Genomic DNA, 23,413 nt, shown 5'->3' with positions numbered 1-23,413 from the left:
GTGTCCACAGACAACGTTTCTTATTGTTTCAGAGTAGACCAGCCTGAAAAACATGTAGATGAGGTGTGAAACTCATTCATTCGGTTATTTTTAGTCTCAGGGCGACTTGTTCAAGTGCTGTGAGAGAAAGTAAAGGAACTAAACAAGAGTTTTAAGCTGTTTCAGATTCAGTCTGGAGGTTTAAAACAAGGCCGGTACTTAGTGGTGGTCAGAGGGGCCGACGGCGCCAAATGGCAGCCTCGCCTCTGTCAGACCTCCCCAGGGCGGCTGTGGCTACAAGTAGCTTACCATCACTAGCAGTGTGTGAATGTGAGAGTGTGTGAAAGCGTCTTTGGGTGTCTAGAAAAGCGCTATATAAGTTCAATGCATTATTATTATTATTATTATTATTATTATTATTATTATTAAAGCAGCAGAAATAATCACAGGGTGTGATTTGAAATGTAACACGTCCAAACGCAATAATGAAAAACAAGTACACTTGTTTTTGGGGAGAAGGGACTTGTGAATAACCGTGGGGTGTAGAAAATGAGACGTGATCTTTTTGACACGGAGCAGGACCTCTTGACACAACAGCACGATGACTGGGCGACCTGAGGTGAGGGAGGGAGTCTCTTAAACTCATCTCCAGTGGTCTCTAGTATAAATGAATCCCTTTAGAGTCGATCTCTGTGGAAAAAAAGCTCTAGCGCTCCTCTTTCAGAAACTAGAAGTGATTCAGAGGAGAGGTGAGCAGAAGATGGCAGGAAATGGAGTCTTACTTCCAGATTTTGATATATCTCTCCTCTGACTGGCTAACAGCAATGTGACTCTACCTCTGACTGTTTGTTCTGCAACACTGATGTTTTATCTCCACAAATAGCTCAAGCATGAAGTTCTGCTGTGTGGTGAAGTTGCTAATGCTAACAGTTAGCTTCTGCTAGCCCAAATGTGTTCTGCTCTCTCCTGGACACTAAACCAACAACAGCCCTTCCTGTCGTGAGCCAAGATGGGTCCATGAACGTTAGCTTTCAGTGTGACATAGATCTGTGAGGCTTTTCTAATCTGAGCGTTTTCCTGTTTAACACAAGTTTCTCTTCTGTTCAATCAATTTATCAAGCAATCCTGCTTTATATCTTCTACATCTATAGTCACTGATGAAGGTGCTACCATCTACAAATAGAAACTAACAAATAAAACAATAAAACAAGCAACACTGGTATTTGCTGGAATCCCCTACACAAGGACCCTGGCAGTTACCTGTAAGTCCAGTAATTGTCTCCTTAAAGCTTCTACTTCTGTATCTTTGGACTTCTGTCGGGCCTGCAGAGCAGACACCTGAGCCATCGCCACATCAGACACCTCCTGCAGCCTGTTAAAATAAACACACACACACACACACACACACACACACACACACACACACACACACACACACACACACACTTACACTATACATTTCTCTAAAGACGATCGTTAAAGTTTTTATTTGTAAAATCCACAACAACAGGAACAGATCATTCATGTTTCTAAAATATTGATGTTACTCCCTGCCCATGAAAAACGGTTGAATTTCAGTCATCATTCCTGTGAAAACATTCTTGTCTCTATAATCCATCACCAGGGTTGTGTTTGAAGATAGCGGAGTATCGGGACAGCGTGAAACGTACTTGGAGACTTCGAAGCGGAGCTCGGCCTCCGCCTTCTCCAGCTCTGAGATCCTGGCTCGATCTGCATCGCTCACAGCTTTGCTGACGCTGTCTGCCAACTCATCTCTTAGCTCCCGCTCGGTCTTCTGGGCCTCCGCATTCATCTTTGTGAGCTGAAGGAAAACAAAACCACAAAACTATTTGGTAAAAGAAAATATTAATAGATGAGAGGAGATCAAGCAGCCAAGGGTCAGCAATTATAAAGCGAACTGGTCTTTCCACACAGGCTGTGTGTGAGGTGAAACCCCGTTCTGCACCTGGAAATGTAAGATAGCACTGTCTGTATGTTTTCAGATGGACCAAAGCTCACTGTGATGCTGATGCCCACGCCTTTAGAGCCTGACAGAAGAAAACAAATCCTCCGTGATTTCTTTGGCGTCTTACTTCTGCAAACTTGGACTCCAGCTCGGCGTTGCGCTCCTCCACCTGTCTGAGGGAGTTCCTCGTGTGCTCGTACATTTTCTGGGCATGCTCGGCTCTCTGTCTCTCATTCAGCTCCTTCATCTCTGAGGTAGTGATTTGTCTTGCTGCAGATAGCATCTCGTTGTTGATGGACGCCTTGTCTGACTTGGCCATGCCAGGTTCCACACCTAACCAAAAATAAAACATCGTGTTCAGGGTGGAATCCACCAAACCAGGTCTGTGGCTGTGTCCATGTCAGACCTAGAGGTCTAAATGGAACTACTCTGACTCAGATGTGAGAGCTCTAGAGTAGCGCTGATGGCACCATTTGGTCGGAGCACAATGAAACATCATCCCAGTCAGAACAATGCTAGCCACAATACCATGAAGCTAAGGCTGTGATACTCATCTACTGCAACATGCTCAGGAGCGGGGTCTGACACCGTACAGATGTAAACAAACCTCTGTCCCACTTGAAGCCTGAGCCCCAGGCGGTGTCTCGTAGCATCACTAAAGCCCTGAAAATCTGCTGATTATAACAGTGATGGCATCAAATTATCCCTGTAAACAACTTTCTCTGAGCAATCCTGATTGCTGAATGTCTCGATTGTACTCGTTTCATGACACGTTTCTATAATCAAGGTAAACAAAACACCACACGCTGCTTGTTTACCAGCCGGGCCAGCGCTCTCCCACGCTTGCTCTAACGTGTTCAGTTTCTCCTTCGTGATCTCCAGTTCTTTAATCATGGAGGAGATTTGTTCTCGAAGGGAGTCGTTTTCACCCTAAAAGATGGAGCAAGTCCGTCAGCTACCAAACATAAGCTAACAGACATATTGAGTGAGTAACGGAGATACTTGGGTATTATATTAATACCTGTAAATGTTCGAGGTTGGTGGTTCTCTGTATGAGACAGCTGTCTCTCTGGAGCATGTCTCTGTATTTGACTGTTAGCTCGGTGTACTGCTTATTAGCCTTCTCCAGCTCTGACGCAGGGACGCTGTCATCCAAGGCCTTCTGCAGAGCAGACATCTTGTAAGCAGCCATTTCCTGTAGAAAACACAAGACATGAGGATAAAGTAGACCTGATGAGGGTTGAAATGTGTCTTTCTGAGGACACTGTACTCATATTTGTGATGGGACTAATTTCCAGTAAACAGATGAGGATAGAAGGGATGTTACATGTTTAAATACGTGGTTGGTATTTCAACTATCTGTCCTGGTAACTTTGACTTATTCAGCTAAAAAATAGTCAAAACCAATGAAGCTGATAAAAAAGACCTGGAGATGGACAAGAAAAACAAGGACTGGTACAAATACAGGCCCCATCAAAAGTATTAGACTACTTGAAAATCGGCCAAAAATCACATTTTGCAAGGTTGGATCTTAACAAGGTCCCACGTAGAGTTGAGACAGGAAGAAATACGAGTGAGGCAAAACATTTTCTGAGCAGCGATTTATTAAAAACAACACTTAAACTGAAACTGGTCGTTGTTTTATAGTTGATCAAAAGTTTAAGACCACAGCTCCCAAAAACACCCGTAACTCCTCCAAAACACTAACATCAAAGCTCCAAACAGCAGCTCCACCGTCGTCGTCAATCACTTCACAAATTTTTTGCACACGCTTGATGCAGTGGTTTCCATACGGGGAGTGGGAAACATTTCTCCAAGTGGTGAAGACGACTGCACGGAGGGCCTCTACTGTCAGGAACTGGTGTCCATTTTTGTAAATGTCCCTTGCCATTCATCCCCAATAAGCATTACAACAGCCTGTTTCAGTTTAAGCCTTGTTTACAAAACATAATGCTCAGAACATCTTCTGTCTCACTCCCATTTCTTCTCGTTACAAGTTGAAGCTCCACCTTGTTAGGATCCAACTATGCAAAATATGAGTTTTGGCCATTTTCAAGTGGTCTTAAGACTTTTGATCGAGACTGAAAGAATGCTCAGCGAGATGAGGAAAACAAACTCAAACCTTCACCCATGAACAATCTCTTCTTATCTGCATCTCATCTTTAGGTTACAGCCGAGTTAAAACTGACAAAGGTCGTGTTGACTGTAGTGTCCATTTACTCTCCCTGCGTTGTTTCTTTTACTTCTACTGGTGCTTTATTGCACTTAACAAATCAAAAGAAATAAAGAGAAGACTTCTGTTTTATGGCATTTACCATTGGGACAAAAGAACGGATCCAGATTTGATAAACGTCATCATATCTACATCTACAACGAATTAACTTTTGAATGGCCTCCGCAGCTACACCTTAGTGTCAATGGAAAAGATAAACAAGACTAAACTGAGTGGATTAGGTCCTGATCTCAAACTGGCACGTTAGTTGACTCTTACACAACACAAGCCCTGAGCTGTAACAGATCATGAGAGATTTCTGCAACATTAAATGAGACGAGAGTTGACGGGAACTTAGACACGAGAGGTGGAAAGTGATACGCACTTCTGCCTGGAATGTTCTAAAACTGTTCCTGGGCAGAGTGGGCGGACGCTGTGTTTGTTGGAAAGTTAAAGATCCAACACAAGTTGTGAAAAGTTTGGCTGGTTAAAATGTTTATTTGTGTAACGAACTGCTGGACCTGATGAACCAACCTTCGTGTCTAGTATTTTGTACTCTTATCGGCTGTGTCTGTGGATTTTGCTGCTGCAGGGATGAATGTTTTCTCCAGTCTTGATAAAAAGCAGACAGACATTAGCAGTTTTTGATAGAGAGGTTTATCTCTGTGTGTTCATTAGAGCACAATCTTGAAAGTGTGCAGAGCTCCTGCAGAGAGCAGACGGACTTGGGCGTCTGATGATAGCACATCTGCCCAACATTCCTGTGTCGTTCTCTGCGTCTGTAGAGCATTTACACACACCCTCCCGTACTACGACGGATGATGAATTCAGCACCTTTCACTGATAAATGTCTTCTTCCTCGTTGATGGTATGTGAAATTCATCCTAAACAGCTAAAGTTTGGACTCCTGTGACATACGTCTGATTGTCTTTCTGCGCATCTGGGATGAACCTGTGACCAAAGAAGTCAGCGGCAGGTTTGATGAATGGCTTCCTCCTTGTATGAGAAAGTTTCAGCAGCAGCAGACGGTGTTGAGTGACCGAGTTGTTTTGGTTATCCTGAACATATACAGCAGCACCTCTCTTTCTCACCCAGGATTCATGACCCGCCTGGTCTTTAAGGCTCTGAGATCCCCCTGACCTCCAGATTATCACACAGTCATTTATTCCTGGTGTTAAAACACTAAACTTATCTACAGATAGCTGAGAATGCCTTCAATTTGTTTTATGGTTGACTGTTATCTGGTGAAGTTTAGAACAAAGTGATTTGTCACAAACTACTCTTACATGGGAATGACGTGTTTTATTTCTGTGGATGCTCCTTTTACGGCTAACCGGTTAATCTCACAGTTTTTGCATCTCTCCTATAATCTTTTCTGTCTTGTTGGCATTATATAAAATATATAAAAACATTTCCTGTTATGTTTGTGCAAATACATGTTATTGAACAAAATAAAGTCTTTTAACTTTTCTGAAAGAGGTTCAACCTGTATTTGGACCCGTGGAAACTCAGCTAGAGGACTAATCATTAAAACCATAAAACGACACTAGAGCAGCGGTGGCCATCCTTCTAAAACAGATAATTAACTGACGTATTGGTAGAAATGAGAGTTTCTGCTTTATTGGATTTAAATATGGAGACAACCGTCTTCATGGTGCCTATCAGGTTTAGTGTGGACCTGCCCAGGTCCAACTGTAGTGTGGCTCAGTGGTTTGAGTCTCATGATCGACAGCTTTAAGCTTGGTTTATGCTTGACGCATTCACTTTCCGCTTGGTGATGCGGATGGAACGTGCTTCACAACTCGCAGCGTTTATGGTTCATGCGGCTTGTCTCTGCGGTAAGCCAATATTCTCCCAAACTGTAGGGGGCGGCATGGAGCTCTACACGCATGCATCCAACACTTCACCATAGTAGAAGTAAAAATTACTGTTGTTTACAACATGGCATTTCAGCATTTTTAACAGCGTCCTCGTCTTTTCCGACAGTGCGAGCTATTTCTCTCCAAGAATTATTAAAAACATGTTGATCACGGTGATCTTTGAGAGCTGAATCATACAAATGTCTGTATTTATGAACCTCTGCCATACTAGTTCTTGTCGGTCCACCATGTTTTTCTACGTCCGACCGTCCGCGTGGGTAGAAAATTTCCTAGGTGTGCAGTGCGGAAACTTTGGGCCTTGCGGAGGTGCGGTGGAGGGGCGTGGTTGTTAAAATGACGCAATTTTGCCGTGCGGACCTTGCGGATGCGTCAACCATGAACGGAAGTTACGGTGTAACTATGGTTCTGTGAGTTCCTGGATGACTGCCAGTAGCAGTAAACAGAGTGGACGTATCTCCTCGCGCTCTGCGCAGGTCGAGCACTAATGTAAACCAAGTCACGCACGTGACACGTAGCGCACCTGGTCGCGAGTCTATAAATTACGCGCCGATAGCTACGTTCAGGTCTCCCGGGATCTTCTCGCCCGAGAAGTTCCGAGTGACCCCTGTGACTGGCAGCCATCCAGGAACTCACAGAACCATAGTTACACCGTAACTTCCGTTCTGTTTCGTTCCCTCCTGACTCCCAGTGGCAGTAAACAGAGTGGATGACTCATGCCAGCAGTGTCACGAGGAACATAAAACTCACCTTCACTCAGGAGGTAGCCGCCAGAGGCAGCACAGCTGAAGCGAGTGTGGACCCGTGGCCAACGTTGAGGCGGTAGAAGCGTGCAAACGTGCACGGAGTTGCCCAGGACGCCGCAGCACAGACGTACGACAGTGGCACACCTCTCATCGCCGCCCAGGATGTAGCAACACTCCTGGTGGAATGGCACACGATCCCAGGGGGAGCCACTGCACCCACTGCCACATAAGCCATTGCAATGGCATCCACGACCCAATGCGACAGCCTCTGCTTCGAAAGGGCCCGACCCCTGTTCACTCCTCCGTGACTAACAGCTGGTTCGACTGCCGGACAGTGTTTGTGGCCACAATATAGAGCTGCAGTGCCCGGACCGGGCACAGCAAATTCGTCCGCCGTTGTTCCTCCGAATGAAATGGGGGAGGGAAATACGCCCCCAGCTCGATTGCGGCATTCACGTAGCCAGAGGGCAGAACTTTGGGAAGAAAGGCAACGTTGGGCCACAGCATCTCCCCCGACCCATCTGCCTTCACCGCAGGCAGGCGGGGCTGATGTCCAGTGAGTGCAGCTCACTGACCCGTTTAGCCGACGTCACTTCCAAGAGAAAGGCGGTTTTCACAGACACCACTGCCAACGGGGAGGTAGTCATCGGCTCAAAGGGCAGCCCACACAGGGCCTGCAGGACCAGGGGAAGGTCCCAAGCAGGTGCCGGCCTGCACAAGGCAGGACGCAACCTTCTCACGCCCCGCAGAAACTGGGTCACCAAACAGTGAGCCCCAATGCTCCTGCCATCCACCAAGAGGTGGTTGGCCGAAATAGCCGCCAGGTGTACCTAAAGGGTTAAGGCGGCCCGGCCCTTGTCAAACAGGTGCCGGAGGTATCACAGAACCTCATGCAGGGAACAAGAACCAGGGTCCACGTCCCTGCCGGAACACCAGGTAGAGAACCGCTGCCAACAGCGAGCGTACATGGCCCTTGTAGACGGAACCCTGGCGCTATCCAGCACCTGCTGGATGGAGGGCTCTAAGCCGACTGGGGGCTGCCTGCTCCCTTCAATGGCCACACCGTGAGCCGAAGATGATCTGGGGACGGATGCCAAATCCTCCCCTCCATCTGAGACAGGAGGTCCCGTCTAGCCGGCAACCGCCACGGCTCCCCGTTCAGCAGACTGAGAAGCAAAGGAAACCAGACCCTCATGGGCCAGTCTGGCGCCACCAGAAGGACCTCGTGTGACGAGTCCCTCACCCGATGGAGGGTTGGTAAGATCAACGGGAAAGGTGGGAAAGCGTACAGGCGAACCAACGGCCAGGTATTGGCGAGGGCATGCATCCCCAGAGGGGCGTCGGCCTCTGCCAGGGAGAACCACAAGGGGCAATGCGTGCTGCTCCTTGGGGTGAACAGATCCACCTGGGCCTCTCCGAACTGATGCCACACCCTCTGCACCACCTGAGGGTGCAACCTCCATTCCCCCGGGGGAAGACCCCGCCGGGACAGGCAATCCGCCACTGAGTTCCTCCACCCCGGAAGGTGCAGCGCTCTGACGGAGGCCAAGCGAGGATAAGCCCAGGTCAACAGCGTCTGAGCCTCCCTCAACGATCGCAATGACCTGGTGCTCCCCTGATGGTTTATGTGGAACACCGCCGAGGTGCTGTCCATTCGGACAAGCACGTGCTTGCCCAGCAGAAAGGGCAAGAAGCGCCTCAGCGCCAGGTAGACGGTCTTCAATTCCAGGACATTGATGTGAAGCCATGCCTGACGGGTCTCCACAACTCCTGGACTGACCTGCACTGCCAATGCGCCCCCCACCCCGGGGGTGATGCATCCGCCGTGACCACCTCCCATCTGGCGGGAACCGCGCCAAGCGGGACGCCGTGACTCAGGTAGGCGACATCGTCCCAACGACGCAAAAGAGCCACACAGCTGCTCGTGACCTCCAGCTCAACCCGTCGGGTGTTGCCGGGGATCCAGGCGGAAGCCGTTGAACCACCTCTGCAAGGGCCGAAGGTGGAGCAGCCTGAGAGGCACCAGTGCAGAAGCCGAGACCAGCATCCCCAACAGTCGTAGCCACACCTGGACCGGGGGTGCTGCCCCAAGGCGAAAGGCCCGGAGCAAAGACCAAATCCAGACCCTCCTCTGCTCGGTCAGCCTCGCCCGCATGGCCACAGAATCTATGGCAATGCCAATAACATCCACCCGCTGAGTCGGAACCAGAGAACTCTTCTGCAGGTTCACCGTCATCCCCAGCGCCTCGACGTGGGCAAGGACCCTGGCCGTGGCCAGACCCACTTCGCGACACGACGGCGCGCAGACGAGCCAGTCGTCAAGATATGGCAGAACCTTCAACCCCGACCGACACAGGGGGCTCAGGGCTGCCTTCACGCACCGCATGAAAACTCGGAGGGCGAGAGACAGGCCGAATGGCAGAACCAGAAACTGGTACACCCTCCCGAGGAAAGAAAACCACAGGTACTTCCTGTGCCCCGAATGGATCGGGACATGAAAGTATGCTTCCTTGAGATCTATGGTCGTAAACCACTCTCCCGGACAAACCACCTGAAGGACATCGCGAGTCCGAAGCATGCGGAAGGGCAGCACCTTCAGGAACCGATTGAGACCCCTGAGGTCCAGTACCGGCCGCAGGGGCCCGTCCTTCTTCGGCACCAAGAAATACGTCGAATAAAAGCCATCTGCCTACGAATGCGGCGGAACAACCTCTATGGCCCGTTTGTCCAGGAGAACATCTATTTCCTGCATCAGGATGCTGACCCGTGCAGGATCTGTGACCGAAGTCACCCTGTCTCCCGAAGGGGGTGGGGGCCGACGGCGTAACTGCAACCTGTAGCCTTGGGACATGGTACGAACCAGCCAAGCGTCTCCGCATTGTGCCTCCCAGAAGGCCAGGTGCTGTAGTGTAAATCTGCCCGCCGCCGGCCCACAGCCCTCAGGCCGTGTCCTGACACCTGTTTGGGGCCCTGGGGGGGGCGGCGGCCCCTGTCCTGCCCCGAGGATCCCCGGGGGGGTGCCTGAGCTGCCCCCCGAGCGTCTCCAAGTCCCTGCTGCAGCCGCAGTCTGCTGGGTGACCTGCAAGGGGGCGGCCGGACAAAACCGGCGCCGAGGGTCCCGTGCACCTCGTGGCCTGGACTGTGGCACGGGGAGGATCCCTGCCCCGCTACGCCCACTCCAGGCCTCTGCGGCCTGTCTGGACTGCCGCCGACGTTCCAATGCCCTCTCAGCCTCGGGCCCGAACAACTAGCCCGGCACCACGGGCAGTCCGCGCAGGCTCTGTCGGCAGTCATCCGACACCGGGGCCTGCGCCAACCAGACCTGACGGCTAGCCACTACCAGTGTGCCCAACAATTGACCAAGCTCCCTGGACATCAGCCCAAACGCGTGCAGGGCTGCGTCGTTTGTATTGCCCAGTGCCATCCCCGCTGCGCCCAACTGCAGCATCTGGGACTGGGCTAGCAACAGCACCGACAGCGAATTGCTGGTGCGTGCCATCCTTGCCCCGATGTCGTAAGCCCGGCACAGTAAGCTGTCGGTCACCCGACACTGGGTGCTCGGACAGCGGACCCTGTCCCTCAATGCCTCATCCGGGGAGAGCACCAAAGAAGCAATGCAGTGGTCCACCGGGGGCATGCGGTCCAACCCATAGGTTCCTGCCTCCCGCATCGATGCCAGGGTCCTGGCATCCCTACCGTGGTGGGAGAGCATTCTCGGGTCCCCCCAGCACCGCTGCAGCTCCTCCACAATGGCCAGCGATGGTGGGACCTGAAACGGGGGCGCCGCCGGAGCCCGGCGGAAGAAGGGATTCCCCGCCGGACGGGCCACCGGCACGTCGTCCAGTCCAATCCTGGACAGTGCTGCTCGCAAAATCGCCCGCAACTGACAGGAGTCCTCCGCCAGCTCCGAGCTTGCTGAGCTATGGAGGGACATCCCAGAGTCTCCGGGACTTCCCAGGCCCAGGGGCTCCACTACCAGCCCATGACTACAACCCAGAGAGGGGCCCTCCTCCTCGAGGGACTGAAACTCGGAATTTGAGGCCCTCATAGAGATCAGGTCGTCCAAGCCCCCCTCGTCCGGGGCTCTGGTCAGCAGCGCGTTGAGCTGTTCCACCTCCGCCGGCAAAGTGTCCACTTCCTGGCAAGAGGGGTGCGTCACACGCCGCTTCTTGTGCCTCGGGCTGCCGAGTTCCTCAGCCGGTCTATCCCTTCGTCTCCCGGAACACGGATGAGGGATACCAGAGGGCGGCAGGTCTGACTCAAACAGGAGGCACTCTACTTGACGTAGCCTGTCCTCCCGCACCGCCAGCGGCAAAATGCTGCAGTTCATGCATGGGTCAGTCAGCGCCTCTCTGAGGTGACCGACGCCCAGGCACTTTGGACACAGGTCGTGGCCGTCCTCCACCTGGAGGGGAGCCCCGCATGACGTACACGCCAACATCCCTACCGGTGTGGGAGACGCCAGCGACTCCACAGGAACTGAGCGAGGACTTCGAGGAAAACTGAAGAACGCGATTCAGTCCTGGAGTTGTAAAACAACACACGTGTGTGTGTCGGCTGGGTAATCTGAGCGTGCCACCTCCACGGTCAGAACATCCAGCCCCACCCCCCTCCCCTTTCCACAGGGGAAAACCTGCGACCGCCAGCGAGCCCTATCCAAGCCGGCAGCGGCGGTCCGAACGGCGCCGGCCGCACCGCCCGCTCTCTGTAACAAATGACAGATAACAGCGTCAATCCACCGCCCCAGAGGGCTCCTTTGAGCGCTCTGACCACACGGTCCCGGGCAGGAAGATGCCAAGTAGAAAAAGTACTCACCTCTAGACCGATAAGATCCGAATCACGGACTTAGGGAGTGATTGACCAGCGAAGCACGCCAGGTCAACAGTAAGAAGATCAAAGAGACCCGAACGTAGCTATTGGCGCGTAATTTATAGACTCGCGACCAGGTGCACTACGTGTCACGTGCGTGACTTTGTTTACATTAGTACTCGACCTGCGCAGAGCGCGAGGAGATACATCCACTCTGTTTACTGCCACTGGCAGTCAGGAGGGAACGAAACAGAACCAACCTTAACAGTGACAGATGGAGCGGGAATGTGAAAGAAGAAGAAAAGCCAGGGAGACATGGTAGATGTGAAACTGAATGTAAAAAGTGAGTCACATAATTGATATGAGTAATCGATCGTGATGAAGCAGAATTACTAAAAGACTTTTCACACCAGTACGAGCGTACGGTTTTTATGACGCAAAGAGCAAGTTGAGGGCGGAGCGAGATGAAAGAAAACAGGGTTCACCTGACGGCCTTCTTCGGCTGTACTGTTTTGGTGATTTAGGTGATTAGATGTTTAGGTGAAAATGCCCTTTTGGGTCATTTTCGGTGCATCCCTACTGTAAAGTCAAAACAAATCAGTTGCCACGTTTACATGGACACAGTTAATCGGACTGAACGCCCAATAAGGTCAAAAATTCTGCATGTAAACATGCCAATCGTAATGTTCTGATCTGATTCGGCCTGATCAAAATGAAATTTCTATCTGATAGAGAGTGGTGGTTTTGTCCGATCCTCATTCCGATTGACGTGCATGTACACAGCCATTTGGATTGTTGGAGTAAAATAATGCCCACTGCGCATGTGTGCAACAGCTAGCGAGCCACACCGCTGTCATTTAGACTACCTGACTAAAAAATGACGGCCTAATTACCGAGCGTCAGCTTTTAAATATGAAGGCGAACCGTCTCCGTTTCTGTAATATCTAACCCAGAATTTGCATTTTGTGGAAGTAAAATAATAATCTGATTATTGCACAAATCATTCGACAAACGTGTTCAAGTCTGTAGTGGAAACACGCAGATTGATTTCGGGTTTGCAGCACGGATCTCCGTTTCTGTGAACGCAGCAGCTGTTCCTGCAGCCGGTGGATGGAGACGTGCTCGTGAAGAAGACCGGGTAACGTTGGTTACACAGACCTGGTTTGAGTTTAAGGAGGCTGATGCTGAGTAGAAAAACATCCTCAGTTAAATATTCTGGGTGACGATCTGTGCAAAAACACGTTAACACAGATGAGATGAGATGCGGTTCGTTTAACATGATGAACACAGGCTTCCAGACTTTTACTTTGTGGGTCCAAAACTGTAAATCAGCTTCAGGAATTGGAGCTAGAGGAGGTGGATTACCTTGTACCGCAGCAGGTAGCCCATCCTCTGGATGACTGAGGCTTGCATGCAGCCACTCTCATCCCTCAGCTTGCTGTTTTCCCTACGGAGGTGCTGCTCTTGCTCCAGCAGGATGGTGTAGCGCCGCATGAGTTTCTTCTCGTTAACCTTCAGGACGGTCAGCTTGCGAAAGGCTTCGCTCAGCTGTCTCTTGATTTCCTCTGGGTCCCTTTGAAGAGTGTCCAGCAGGTCCTGATGAAGGAAACGCATGGGTTCTAAGAAAACGCCTCTATACAAACGTCCCTCTTCTTCTGAGAGTTCATCCCTTCTTTTCTGTAATTATTATTTAAACATAAAGTTGAAGCTGTTGAAAGTTTGTTACTGAACAGCCTAGCATTTTTAACACATTTTTTGGTTGGGTGTGAAGTTTTATTTTTGTTGGACTTACATTGAACTGCTGGATTTTGACACCATCCACCTGCTTTTGCTCCTCCAACGTATTCTTAATCTCTGAGAATGTCTCAGTCTCCTTCTGCCACACTGTTTTCTCACTAAGAAAATCACAAAAAGCCCTTTAAACATGGATTTCTTTATCAAACCTCCCTTCTCCCGTTACCACACCTAAGAAATTCTTTGTATAGGAGTCCCTGCTGATGGCTGATGACAGCAAATTTCTCCTTGTATTCTTCCAAGCTTCTTGTGAGAGTTTTGCTTTTTTCCTCCTTGTTTCTGAGCTCCTGAAATCAGAAATGTTGCAGGATTCTTTAAATGGCAAACACATTTTTTATTATAGTATTTTCAGTCTAGTAATGCTGACCTGGAGCAGACGGACAGCATATTCATTTAAGGAGCTGATGACCTCAGTGCTGCTGGGCCCCAGACCCTCAGGGAGGGTCAAAGGTCGTGGGAGGACTCCACTGCCACCCAACTTTCTGAGCAGCTCTAATTCATCTTCAAGTTGGTTCACCTGGCAGACAAAAGTGATAGAAAATCCATCAGTTTCACTAAAAAATGTCATTTGTACATCAAAGCAGCTTCTTTGTTGACATCAACTGAGAAATCTGATGACTTAAATAAATGCTTTGAAGACAACTAATGTTTATGTTTATGTTTATTTATTTGGCAGACACTTTTATCCAAAGCGACTTACAATTTATAACCTATAGGGCATGTTGTGATCTGTGGGGGAAACCGGAGGAAACCCACGCATGCATGGGGAGAACACGCAACTCCACGCAGAAAGGCCGCAGCCCAGTTTTGAACCTGCAACTTTCGTGCTGCGAGGCAACAGTGCTAACCACTGTGCCACCATGCAGCCAACAACTTATGTGCCAGCGTGTCCTCTAAAGTTATATGATGGACAATCATAGAAGAAGATGATTCTTATTATTCGTAGACAAAACGTGTGCTCTAATCCTCTGTGCGTTTGACTTCTCTTAAGGTAACCTGGTTTTAATAAAAATAACCCAACAGATGTGACAAACAGGAATTTGATATTTCAACTCATCCTGAACCGCTTTCCTGCTAAAAGAGACGATGCAGATAAAAAAAATATCTAACTGATTCACCACAATCATTTTTCATCCTGACACACACGAATGTACCTTCTCCTTGGCTCTGACGAGCTGACTGAAGCTGCCGGTCGCTTCTTCACGAGCCGACTTCAGCTCCCGTCTCAGCTCTTCGTTTCTCCCCACCAGCTGATGAATCTGGGACTTCAGGTCTGAGGCGGGCTGCCCACCCATGATCCTCACATCAACAGCCTGAGACCAGAGGCACAAAGACGAGTCAAATGGGGTTCAAGCAAAAAACAAAAACAATGCTGATAAGTAACAGATGCAGCCTGTGAGAGAGGAAATATCAATCAGGATTCAGCCTGCTCCTCACGCCAAGTTTATCACATTAACAATAATTACTAACACACTCTAAAGCCACATTTAGTCCAACATCAAACTGTTTATATGTTATGGTGCAGCTGCTTCATGGATGTGTCTGTAGCTTCTACCACTGCTGATGTGGCTTCTTAACTGGATCTGACCTGTTGGGTGTTGCGTTGCCAGGTAATGGAAACAACAAAGAGTGAAGATTTATGTAGTTTTCAGCTTAACAATACGCTCAATAAAGGTTAAAGGTGCGGGGCACTCATTTAATCAATACATCTGCAGTGATCTCTAGTAGGAAGGAATGCCTTGCAAGTCGTACTCTGGGGAAAAAAGCCCTGGTGCATGACTATTTTCATGTTCAGCCTGCATGAAAAAACTCAGAGTGAGGAATAATAATCAGAATAAAATCAATAAAAATTGTTCAGTGTTCCACACCTTTAAACTAACAGCCACCGTAAACATGTCCTACAGGCATCACAGAATAGGACAGAATAGACTTTATTGATCTCACCGTGAGGAAATTCACTTAGTAAAGCAACAGTTTTTCACACTTTAAGCTGTTGCTTTCAAACTAGTTTCAGTGATTCTTGAGTCAAAAACTTGAGCAACTTTCCATTGGACAGCACTCTGTAGCCCTCTGCTGACCAGAGAGCGGTTCATTAGAACTGCCAATCAGAGGCTTCTACTAGTAGGTAGGTGTGAACTTCAGTTGGCCAATCATTTGGTAGTGGGTGTGTTGGGTCAACTCTGCGCGAAGCTGACCGCTGGAGAGCTGGTCCCAAAAAACCCCAGATGTGAACACAGTTAACCTACCAGGGCTGGTCTGGGCCGATTCAGATGAGAATGCACCACAACAGTTTTGTGGTTCGGGTAGGAACACTAGAGAGAGGTCTGGGCCTGTTTTAAGGCAACAGCTGTAAACCAGTCTCATTTTCTTTAGCTCTTCGGTAAACACAGGGGGGTTTGGGTTTGTTGTTACCTTTCCTGTTTATGTTTCTTAGCTGTTTACCATGTCGGAAAAAATATAAAGGCTAGCAGTTTGCTTTTTCAGTTTGCCGACCAATAAAAGGCACTAGAAGAATTTAGCTTTCATTGTTGGCATTATGGTGGAGCCTCGAAGTAAAAGTAAGAAAGTACATTCTTTGAATGTGAAGTAAAGAGCTAAAAGACAGCAGTCAACATCGGCCCGGCCTTCACTGCTTTGAGGGGCTGACGGAGGCCACGAAATGACAGACATATAGTGACCAGGCTTTGTTGCAACTGGACTTGTAAGTAATAATGTTTTTTTGTCCAACAGTGTTTAACTTTGTGGCTTATTTAGTATCAGTTGGCTTGTGTTAGCATTAGCTCATTGTTAGCATGAGCTACGGCAGGCGGTGGAAGGGTTGTTTATAATAGTTTCTGCTTTCAACCAGAAGGACTGAGAAACAGCAAACTTACAAAGTTTTGCTTTAAGCATATGAACTTGTTTTGTTGTCTCATACGACTGGGTTAAAGCCACCCAGTTAGCTCAATAATTGCATAACAATTATAGGACAGTCCTAACAAGATGAATTGAAAAGAACAGGATTTTTAAAATTTAGTTCTTTTAGTATCAAGCTTTGATAAATTAATGCAAAAAGCACAATGTTCCACTGCTTCTTTTGACTAAAACACCTGCTTGATCCCTGTGAGGGAATCTGTTCAAATATGGAACCTTGCCCATCTACCAGAACAAGACGTTCTGGTAAATAGAATATCATCTAAACCTCTAACTTCTCAGGGTTAATAAAAAACAACATCAACTATGAGTCACAATTAGAAGAAGAAACACTTGCATTAGGCAGCATTTTCAGATTAGAAACAGAGACAGCATCATCACTCGTCTCCTGATTAATCTTCAGAGCTTGAAGAACATCTTTCAGCGTGGCCTCCAGATCCCTCTGCACCTTTGACAGTTCTTCCACTGTGAGGTAACACATAGGTATGAATGGTAAAGCAAAGCAATGGGTTCTGGGATTTTAAACTCATGTCATGAGTTAAGGTTTGACAATCCAAAAATAATCAGTCAACTAAACATCTGACTGGTATCAAACAAGTGTGTGGTTTATGAAAGTGATTTAGTCTCTACCTCTGAGCCCAGATCATACTTACCTTTAACCTGAAACTCAGTCTTGTGGCACTCCAGCTCTCTCTCTTTACTGCTCAGCTGCTTTTCAAGGTATTCATTCTGCAATGTGGACCAAAAACAATGTAAACATTGACATGATAGAATCAAATTATCTACAAAACAATCAGATGTTTGGAAAAGATTAACTTTGTTCCTCTGAAAAGATCACAAATCAAAACTCTTGAGCAGCTAACGTGTGCTAAACTACCAGCACTGCTGCTGGCCAAGAAACAAAACCTCTGGAGTGGGATTAACTAGCAGAGATCACCGAGAGCTTTCACATGGCCTAAAGAAGTTGAGCCGAACTGGACCCATTGAGAGTTGTATCCCAGTAATATCTCAGACCTGCAATCATGAATAACAAGAACTTTATTGTCCCGAGGGAAATTATTTTGCCATGGACACACTCAGGGAAACAAGAAGACAGTAAAACAGTAATAAAAAAAAAACAGAACAACAAATTGTAACAAATAAGTATAACTAGCAGCGTGGAATGAGGGATGCGACAAACAACACGCAAAATCAATCACCTACAGAGGGAGGAAGAGTCATAGCTACAGGCATCAAGGATTTCTGCATTTGGAGGCTATCAGTCTTTGATGTGTGAGCTCTGATGGCTCATTATGGAGGTATGCATTAGGAGGGCTCGTTCCTAAGAAGCTTCTTCAGCATTCTCCTCTCAGAGACCTCCATCAACAGCAAAAGAACAAGATCCTAAATACAAGCAGCTTTCTTCGTAAGGTGGCTCAATTATTTCCCTTTTCCAACAGCCTACTCAGCGTGACTCAAATCGATTCGGTCTAGGTGGGCGACCTTTCCATCAGTAACTGTGTTAGCCAATTACAGACCTATCTCACATCTACCTTAATTATCTAAACTGCTTGAGAGGGTTGTATATTTACAGTTGGTTGCATTTTTAGACACTCACAAACTCTGGGAGATCTTTCAGTCAGGGTTCAGAGCAGGTCACAGTACCGAGACTGCACTTTTAATGGTTCTTGATGTTTTTTTAGCTTGTGACGGGGGGATGCTGTTATTCCTTTGATGTTAGATTTGTCTGCGGCCTTTGACACGGTCGATCATGACATACTTTTGGATCAGCTACAACATTGGGCGGGAATTACCGGTGCAGCCCTACAATGGCTACACTCCTACTTATCCGACAGGAGTTTTTGTGTCAGTGTAGGTGAAACCTCCTCGACCTGGGTGGGACTCAAGTGGGGTGTGCCACAGGGGTCTGTACTGGGTTCGCTTCTTTTTGCTGTCTACTTACTGGAATCTTCTTCGGCGGTTCGGCATGCGTTTTCATTTTTATGCTGACGACTGTCAGATCTACCTCCCCCTTCAGCGGAGGGTCGATGGGTCAATATCAAAGCTTGTAGATGCCTTAGAGGATGTGAATCCTGGATGGCTACAAACTTTTTACATCTGAATGACACTAAAGCCTGATTTATGCTTCTCCGTCTGCGTCAGTGCGGAGCACACGCAAGTACGTACGGAGTCAAGCCCACTTTTTTAAACATCCGTCGAATGAGACGGATTACACAAGCTTGTGATTGGTCAGGACGCCGCTGTTGTTTACAGCGCCGCCATTGCAAAAAGAGCCGAGGATAACTAGCGGCAGACACGGAGAAGCTTGAAGAATACCTCGCGAAAAAACTCTAAAAATATGAACGTTTCATCCTCCCGTGACTGGAGGAGTGAAAAGATGCGCAGCAAGCGTTTTATTTGTGGACGGAAATGACAGGAAACGTGGGTTTAGAGGTGGGGAGCGCATGAAGCAGTGGGAGAATGAGAGACAAATATGTCCGTGTTAAAAGTCTCTTATATACACAAAAACCACAATATAAACAAACGATCTTGGACCGACACATGAGAGGATACCACAGAACAGCGCTATGTCCTCTGTGGTCCTGCCGGGCAATTGCTTTGCAACACTCCCCAGGAGATGGAGAAGTAAAAGAGCAAAACGCTTCCGTCAATCCGTGCGTGTCTGTCCCTTGCGGAGCTGACGGAGAAGCATAAACCAGGCTTAAGACTGAAGTAATTGTACTTAGCCCTGGCATGTCTACACGCCCATGCAATGCTGTGAATCTGGGCCCTTTAGCATCCAACATGAAGACCACCATCCGAAATTTGGGAGTGCAACTGGACTCAGCCCTTAAATTCGACGCGCAAATCAACCAGGTTGTGCTATCGTGTTATTTTAACTTACACCGACTAGCCAGAATTAAGCCCCTGCTGTCCAGAATACATTTACAGACTGTCACACATGCTTTTGTTCTTTCAAGGCTCGACTACTGCAATGCACTGTATGCCGGCCTTAGTCAGGGTGCGGTAGCACGCTTGCAGTTAGTACAAAACTCAGCCGCTAGGTTCGTGACAGGCACTAGGTGCAGGGAACATATCACCCCTGTGTTGGCATCCCTTCATTGGCTGCCTGTGCAATACAGGGCAAAATTCAAGGTCTTGGTACTGGCATACAAGGCCTTACAAGAAACTGCTCCAGCATATCTTGGCAACCATTTGCATAGACATGCCCCCTCGCGGGCCCTTCACTCAGCCGGCAGGGAGTTGTTGATCGTTCCACGCACTAAGTGCAGGTCACAGGGGTACTGTGCGTTCTCGGTGTTGGCACCTGCACTTTGGAACCAGTTGCCTTTGGTGGTGCGTCAGTCAACCTCATTGGGGTTTTTTAAGACTCTCCTTAAGACCTATTTTTGTGTCGAGGCTTTTCAGGTTTAGCTAATTTTACCCGGTTTCGATGCCCCAGCCTGTTAATCTTTTTCAGGATTTTATTTTTTGCTTTTAACTCTCCTCTTTTAATTGATTTTATGTTGGTTTTACGATTGTTATATTTTATTATGATGGTTTTATGTTTTTATTGTGTTGTGTTCAGCACCTTGGGCGTCTGCCTTGGATGCAGAAGGGGCTTTATAAATGAAGGAAATGAAATGAAAGTGGTCTGCGGTAGCTGCCAACTTTCAGTATCTGTCTCATTGTGGTTTCAAGAGCCTCTTTCAGAAAAGAATGCCGCACCACAGTGGCGGCATCAGAGAGCTTTAGGTCTTTTATAAGTGGTCACATCGTGACGATAATGTTGCGCAATCGTGTCCTTTTTTACAAAACATTACACAATGGTGGTATAAAAGGGGTATGAGGGCGGTCTCTGCGCTGCCGTGGACTTCTGTTTATCTTGGACATAATTTGTTTTTTTTTGTTTTTTTGGCGATGAGATCTGCGATCGCTGAGTTTTTTTCACAAGCTGCTCCTAAAGGTGTCGGTCCTCCACAGTCCCCGTGCAGTCTCTGGTGATCTAATGGAGGGAAGCTCCTGGAGCTCTGCATTGCTCCAGTTTATCATCTCAGCTGATTCTGTTTCCAAAAGTGAAACTTGCAGCCCGCGTTTACTTTAATTTTCAATACAGTTGCTGGTTGGAGCTCGGCAGTAACTCTCCAATTGATCATGACATCTCCCTATTTTGAGCCAAGGCGTAAAATGCATTCACAAGTTCGGCGTTGCAGTAATATTGCCGCCACGACGCGTACATAAGATACATCGAGGCGGCAGTATTACGCTGATTTGCTGACATGAAGTGTCTTCTAAAACGGGCTCTTGTTACCGATTGTACTGATTGGCGTGGGTAGAATCAGCCACCAGCAGCTTTCTACTTGCTTGATTCATTACTAATCTGGATGCAGTGAGGCAAACATATTCTCTGACTGCGGCTCGGACCGGCCGCTCCAGCATGATGGCTGTCTGTCTGCTTGTATGGGAGATGAGCCCACGGCAGCATTATTGCTCAGTGAGAAAGTAGGAAGATGTGTGCTTCATGTCAGAGTCGCCAAAAGCAACACTGTCAATGCCCACTTTGTTTACCAACTTCTGGTGCTTGAGGAAAGCCTCCACAGACTTCTCTTCTTCAGCGACAAGCCCACGTGCTTGGAGACATTTGCATTCCTGAGAACAAAACCTAGGCAAGTGGGAGTGGGCTGTCCCCACCCGGCCCAGGCCGAACTGACCTAAGTACGAATGAGGCATAAAATAGTAAATTATCCTTTCTGACCTGGAAAAACCTTGGGATCTCTCAGGAGGAGCTGGACAGCGTCGCTAGAGGAGAGGGAGTCTGGGTTTCCCTCCTGGACCCTATTATGTCCTCTCTGGACATATAACTTATGTTATATCTGATCCTGGACAAAAGGACTGGTTCCAGTCTGACCAATATCAGTTACCCAGATTCGCTTCACAGATCACTGTAATGCCTAACTCTCACTGATATGCAATATTGAATTCATACCTCAATAAATATTCAACCAGGTGTTAATGATTCAACTTAACAGCTACAGAAGAAATGTAGTAATAGTAATATTTTTGCTGTAGCTGAGCGGTGAGAAGTGCAGTTATTACTCAGAGTCTTACCTTGAGTTGGAGCTCTTCATCAGTGTAAACTCCTGGTTTGAGCGGCATCTTTCTGCTGAGTCTGACATCTTCATCCAGCGGCACTGGGATGCCTGCAGAGACAGATGTAATGTATTTAAGTGTGATTTCACTAAATCAAACACTAAAAGCTTTAATATTGGGTTCAACACAGAGACTCAGCATAAAATAAAGATTGTCAAATTATTTTGAAATCTACTAAATCGTAGCGCAAATCATTCAACCTTTTTTCCCCCCATGTCCTGTCTGGCTGTGAAGCAAACAGAATTGATGTCTGAATGTTGGTGACAAGCCTTGCAGATTTACTCTCAGATGGAGCATCAAAGCTTCTGCTTTAATGTCACGCCTGATACTTAAAACTTTATTGGTATTGTTTTTTGAATGCTCTGTAATTCAATTAAATTTCAATTCAATTCAAGTTTATTCATACAGCACCTAATCACAACACGAGTCGTCTCAAGACACTTCACATAATAAAACATTCCAATACATTTCCGACCAGACATGGAGACAGAGGTGAAAGAGAAAGGAAGGAACAAAAGCAAGAGATTGGGGGGGGGGGGGGGGGGGGGGATTCCACAAAAATAAACAATCAATGATGAACAACAGTCTGCTTCTAGACCTGCAGAAAGAGAAAAACAAACCAAAAAAGGGGGACACACAACAACACAACTAGAGCAAACTATCACTGTGTCAACCTGATGAGGAAAAATACAATCAATATTGTTTTACTGAACAATCACATGATAATAAATCAGTGCATTTAGTGCCAACCACAGCCTTAAGACATGTGTTGAACGTGCCCAAGTCCATACTTAATAGAGCATCATGTGAGCACCTGTGTGTGTACATGCACTTGTTTATGTAAGGTTTCTCTACAGGAGCGTCCAATAGAAAGTGTGAGGGGCCACAGATCTGCCCCCAAAGATGTGTAGGAGACGGGGGGAGCTCCAAGTCCCAGAGATCCAGAAGCTGCCCCAGAGCACAGGGACCCCAGGGGGACTGTAACCAGAAAGCCCCAGCCCCCTCTCGAGAGGCACAGAGGGTTGCCCCAGGGGGTCACAACCAGCAGCCGGCAGTCTCGAGAGATAACAGCGGCAAGCCCAAAGGCCCGCCCGCAGCCTCCCACGCCCAAGCCAGCTGAGCCCGGGACCCAGTGCCCCGGGACCCAGGGGCGACCAGCCCCGCCGGGGACCCAACAGTGCCCAGGGACACAGATCCCACCAGGCAGCCACCGGGAGCAACCACACAGATGCCAAAAATCTTAAGCCCCCTGAACCGAGGAGCTGCGAACACACAGGCAGACCAAGGCATCACACTCAGCAGCAAATGTGGCGGGGGAGGGCAGGTGAAGATGTGTAGCAGCACAAGACGTCCCAAGAGATGGGAGGAGACCAAACCCCACCTGATCAGCCATCTTGCCCACACCAGCTGATGCCATCACACAGTTCCGTCTGTCCCTGTGGACTGTGGGAATGGGATCCATACCCACACCCCCTGACTTCCCCACCCCTCCCAATTTGTCACGCTGCCTCCTTCACAACCCTCGACATCCTCCCCCAGAGGATCCCAAACTCACTCAGACCAACCGAACTCCACTGCCCAGCATTCCCAGCGCCAGTCTTCTGGCCCACGTCACCCGCCACATCTACATAAGGAAGTGCAGCTCAACGCCAAACCACTCAGTCATCATTCTAACCAAACTGTGCTCCGAGTTCCGACCAGATCCAACCCGATCACTCAGCCGTTCCTGACCAGATCAGCCCGAGCTACTCACCCTGCCGACTCAAAGTAAGTCAGCTTGTTACCTTTTGGAGCCGCCGTGCTCTCCAGTCATTGTACGGTTTGACTCCTAGAACAAACCGCGTGTGAATCTGCCCGGCGTCAGTCACTCCGTGTTTGGGTCTAAAAACACGCTACATTCCGAACTCTCGCGCCGGTCCAGCTCAGCTCGAGTCAGGCCTTACACAATTTGGGATAGACAGAAATAATTTTTTAGAATATAACCAAA

The 23,413-nt window shown here is 48.2% G+C and overlaps 1 protein-coding gene across 6 annotated transcripts in view; it reads right to left on the bottom strand.

Moving 5' to 3' along the window:
* cep290 (centrosomal protein 290) overlaps positions 1–23,413 on the bottom strand; it is a 98,443-nt gene that overhangs the window by 26,524 nt on the left and 48,506 nt on the right. For all 6 annotated transcript variants that reach the window (XR_011520306.1, XM_070550240.1, XM_070550242.1 and 3 more), the window contains 13 exons: positions 21,385–21,476; positions 16,950–17,025; positions 16,634–16,761; positions 14,538–14,696; positions 13,751–13,900; positions 13,555–13,670; positions 13,382–13,484; positions 12,955–13,185; positions 2,967–3,140; positions 2,764–2,875; positions 2,073–2,278; positions 1,650–1,801; positions 1,240–1,351 (listed from right to left, as the gene is read on the bottom strand). Coding sequence is in view for 5 of the 6 variants with exons in the window: in XM_070550240.1 (XP_070406341.1) it covers positions 1,240–1,351; positions 1,650–1,801; positions 2,073–2,278; positions 2,764–2,875; positions 2,967–3,140; positions 12,955–13,185; positions 13,382–13,484; positions 13,555–13,670; positions 13,751–13,900; positions 14,538–14,696; positions 16,634–16,761; positions 16,950–17,025; positions 21,385–21,476 (1,811 nt within the window). In the remaining variant the exon portion in view is untranslated. The remainder of the gene's footprint in view (positions 1–1,239; positions 1,352–1,649; positions 1,802–2,072; positions 2,279–2,763; positions 2,876–2,966; positions 3,141–12,954; positions 13,186–13,381; positions 13,485–13,554; positions 13,671–13,750; positions 13,901–14,537; positions 14,697–16,633; positions 16,762–16,949; positions 17,026–21,384; positions 21,477–23,413) is intronic.

Source organism: Nothobranchius furzeri, chromosome 4 (assembly GCF_043380555.1).
Source record: "Nothobranchius furzeri strain GRZ-AD chromosome 4, NfurGRZ-RIMD1, whole genome shotgun sequence".
Taxonomy (NCBI): domain Eukaryota; kingdom Metazoa; phylum Chordata; class Actinopteri; order Cyprinodontiformes; family Nothobranchiidae; genus Nothobranchius; species Nothobranchius furzeri.
The sequence above is the reverse complement of the archived record's forward strand: the minus strand, read 5'-3'. Positions and strand labels throughout refer to the sequence as shown.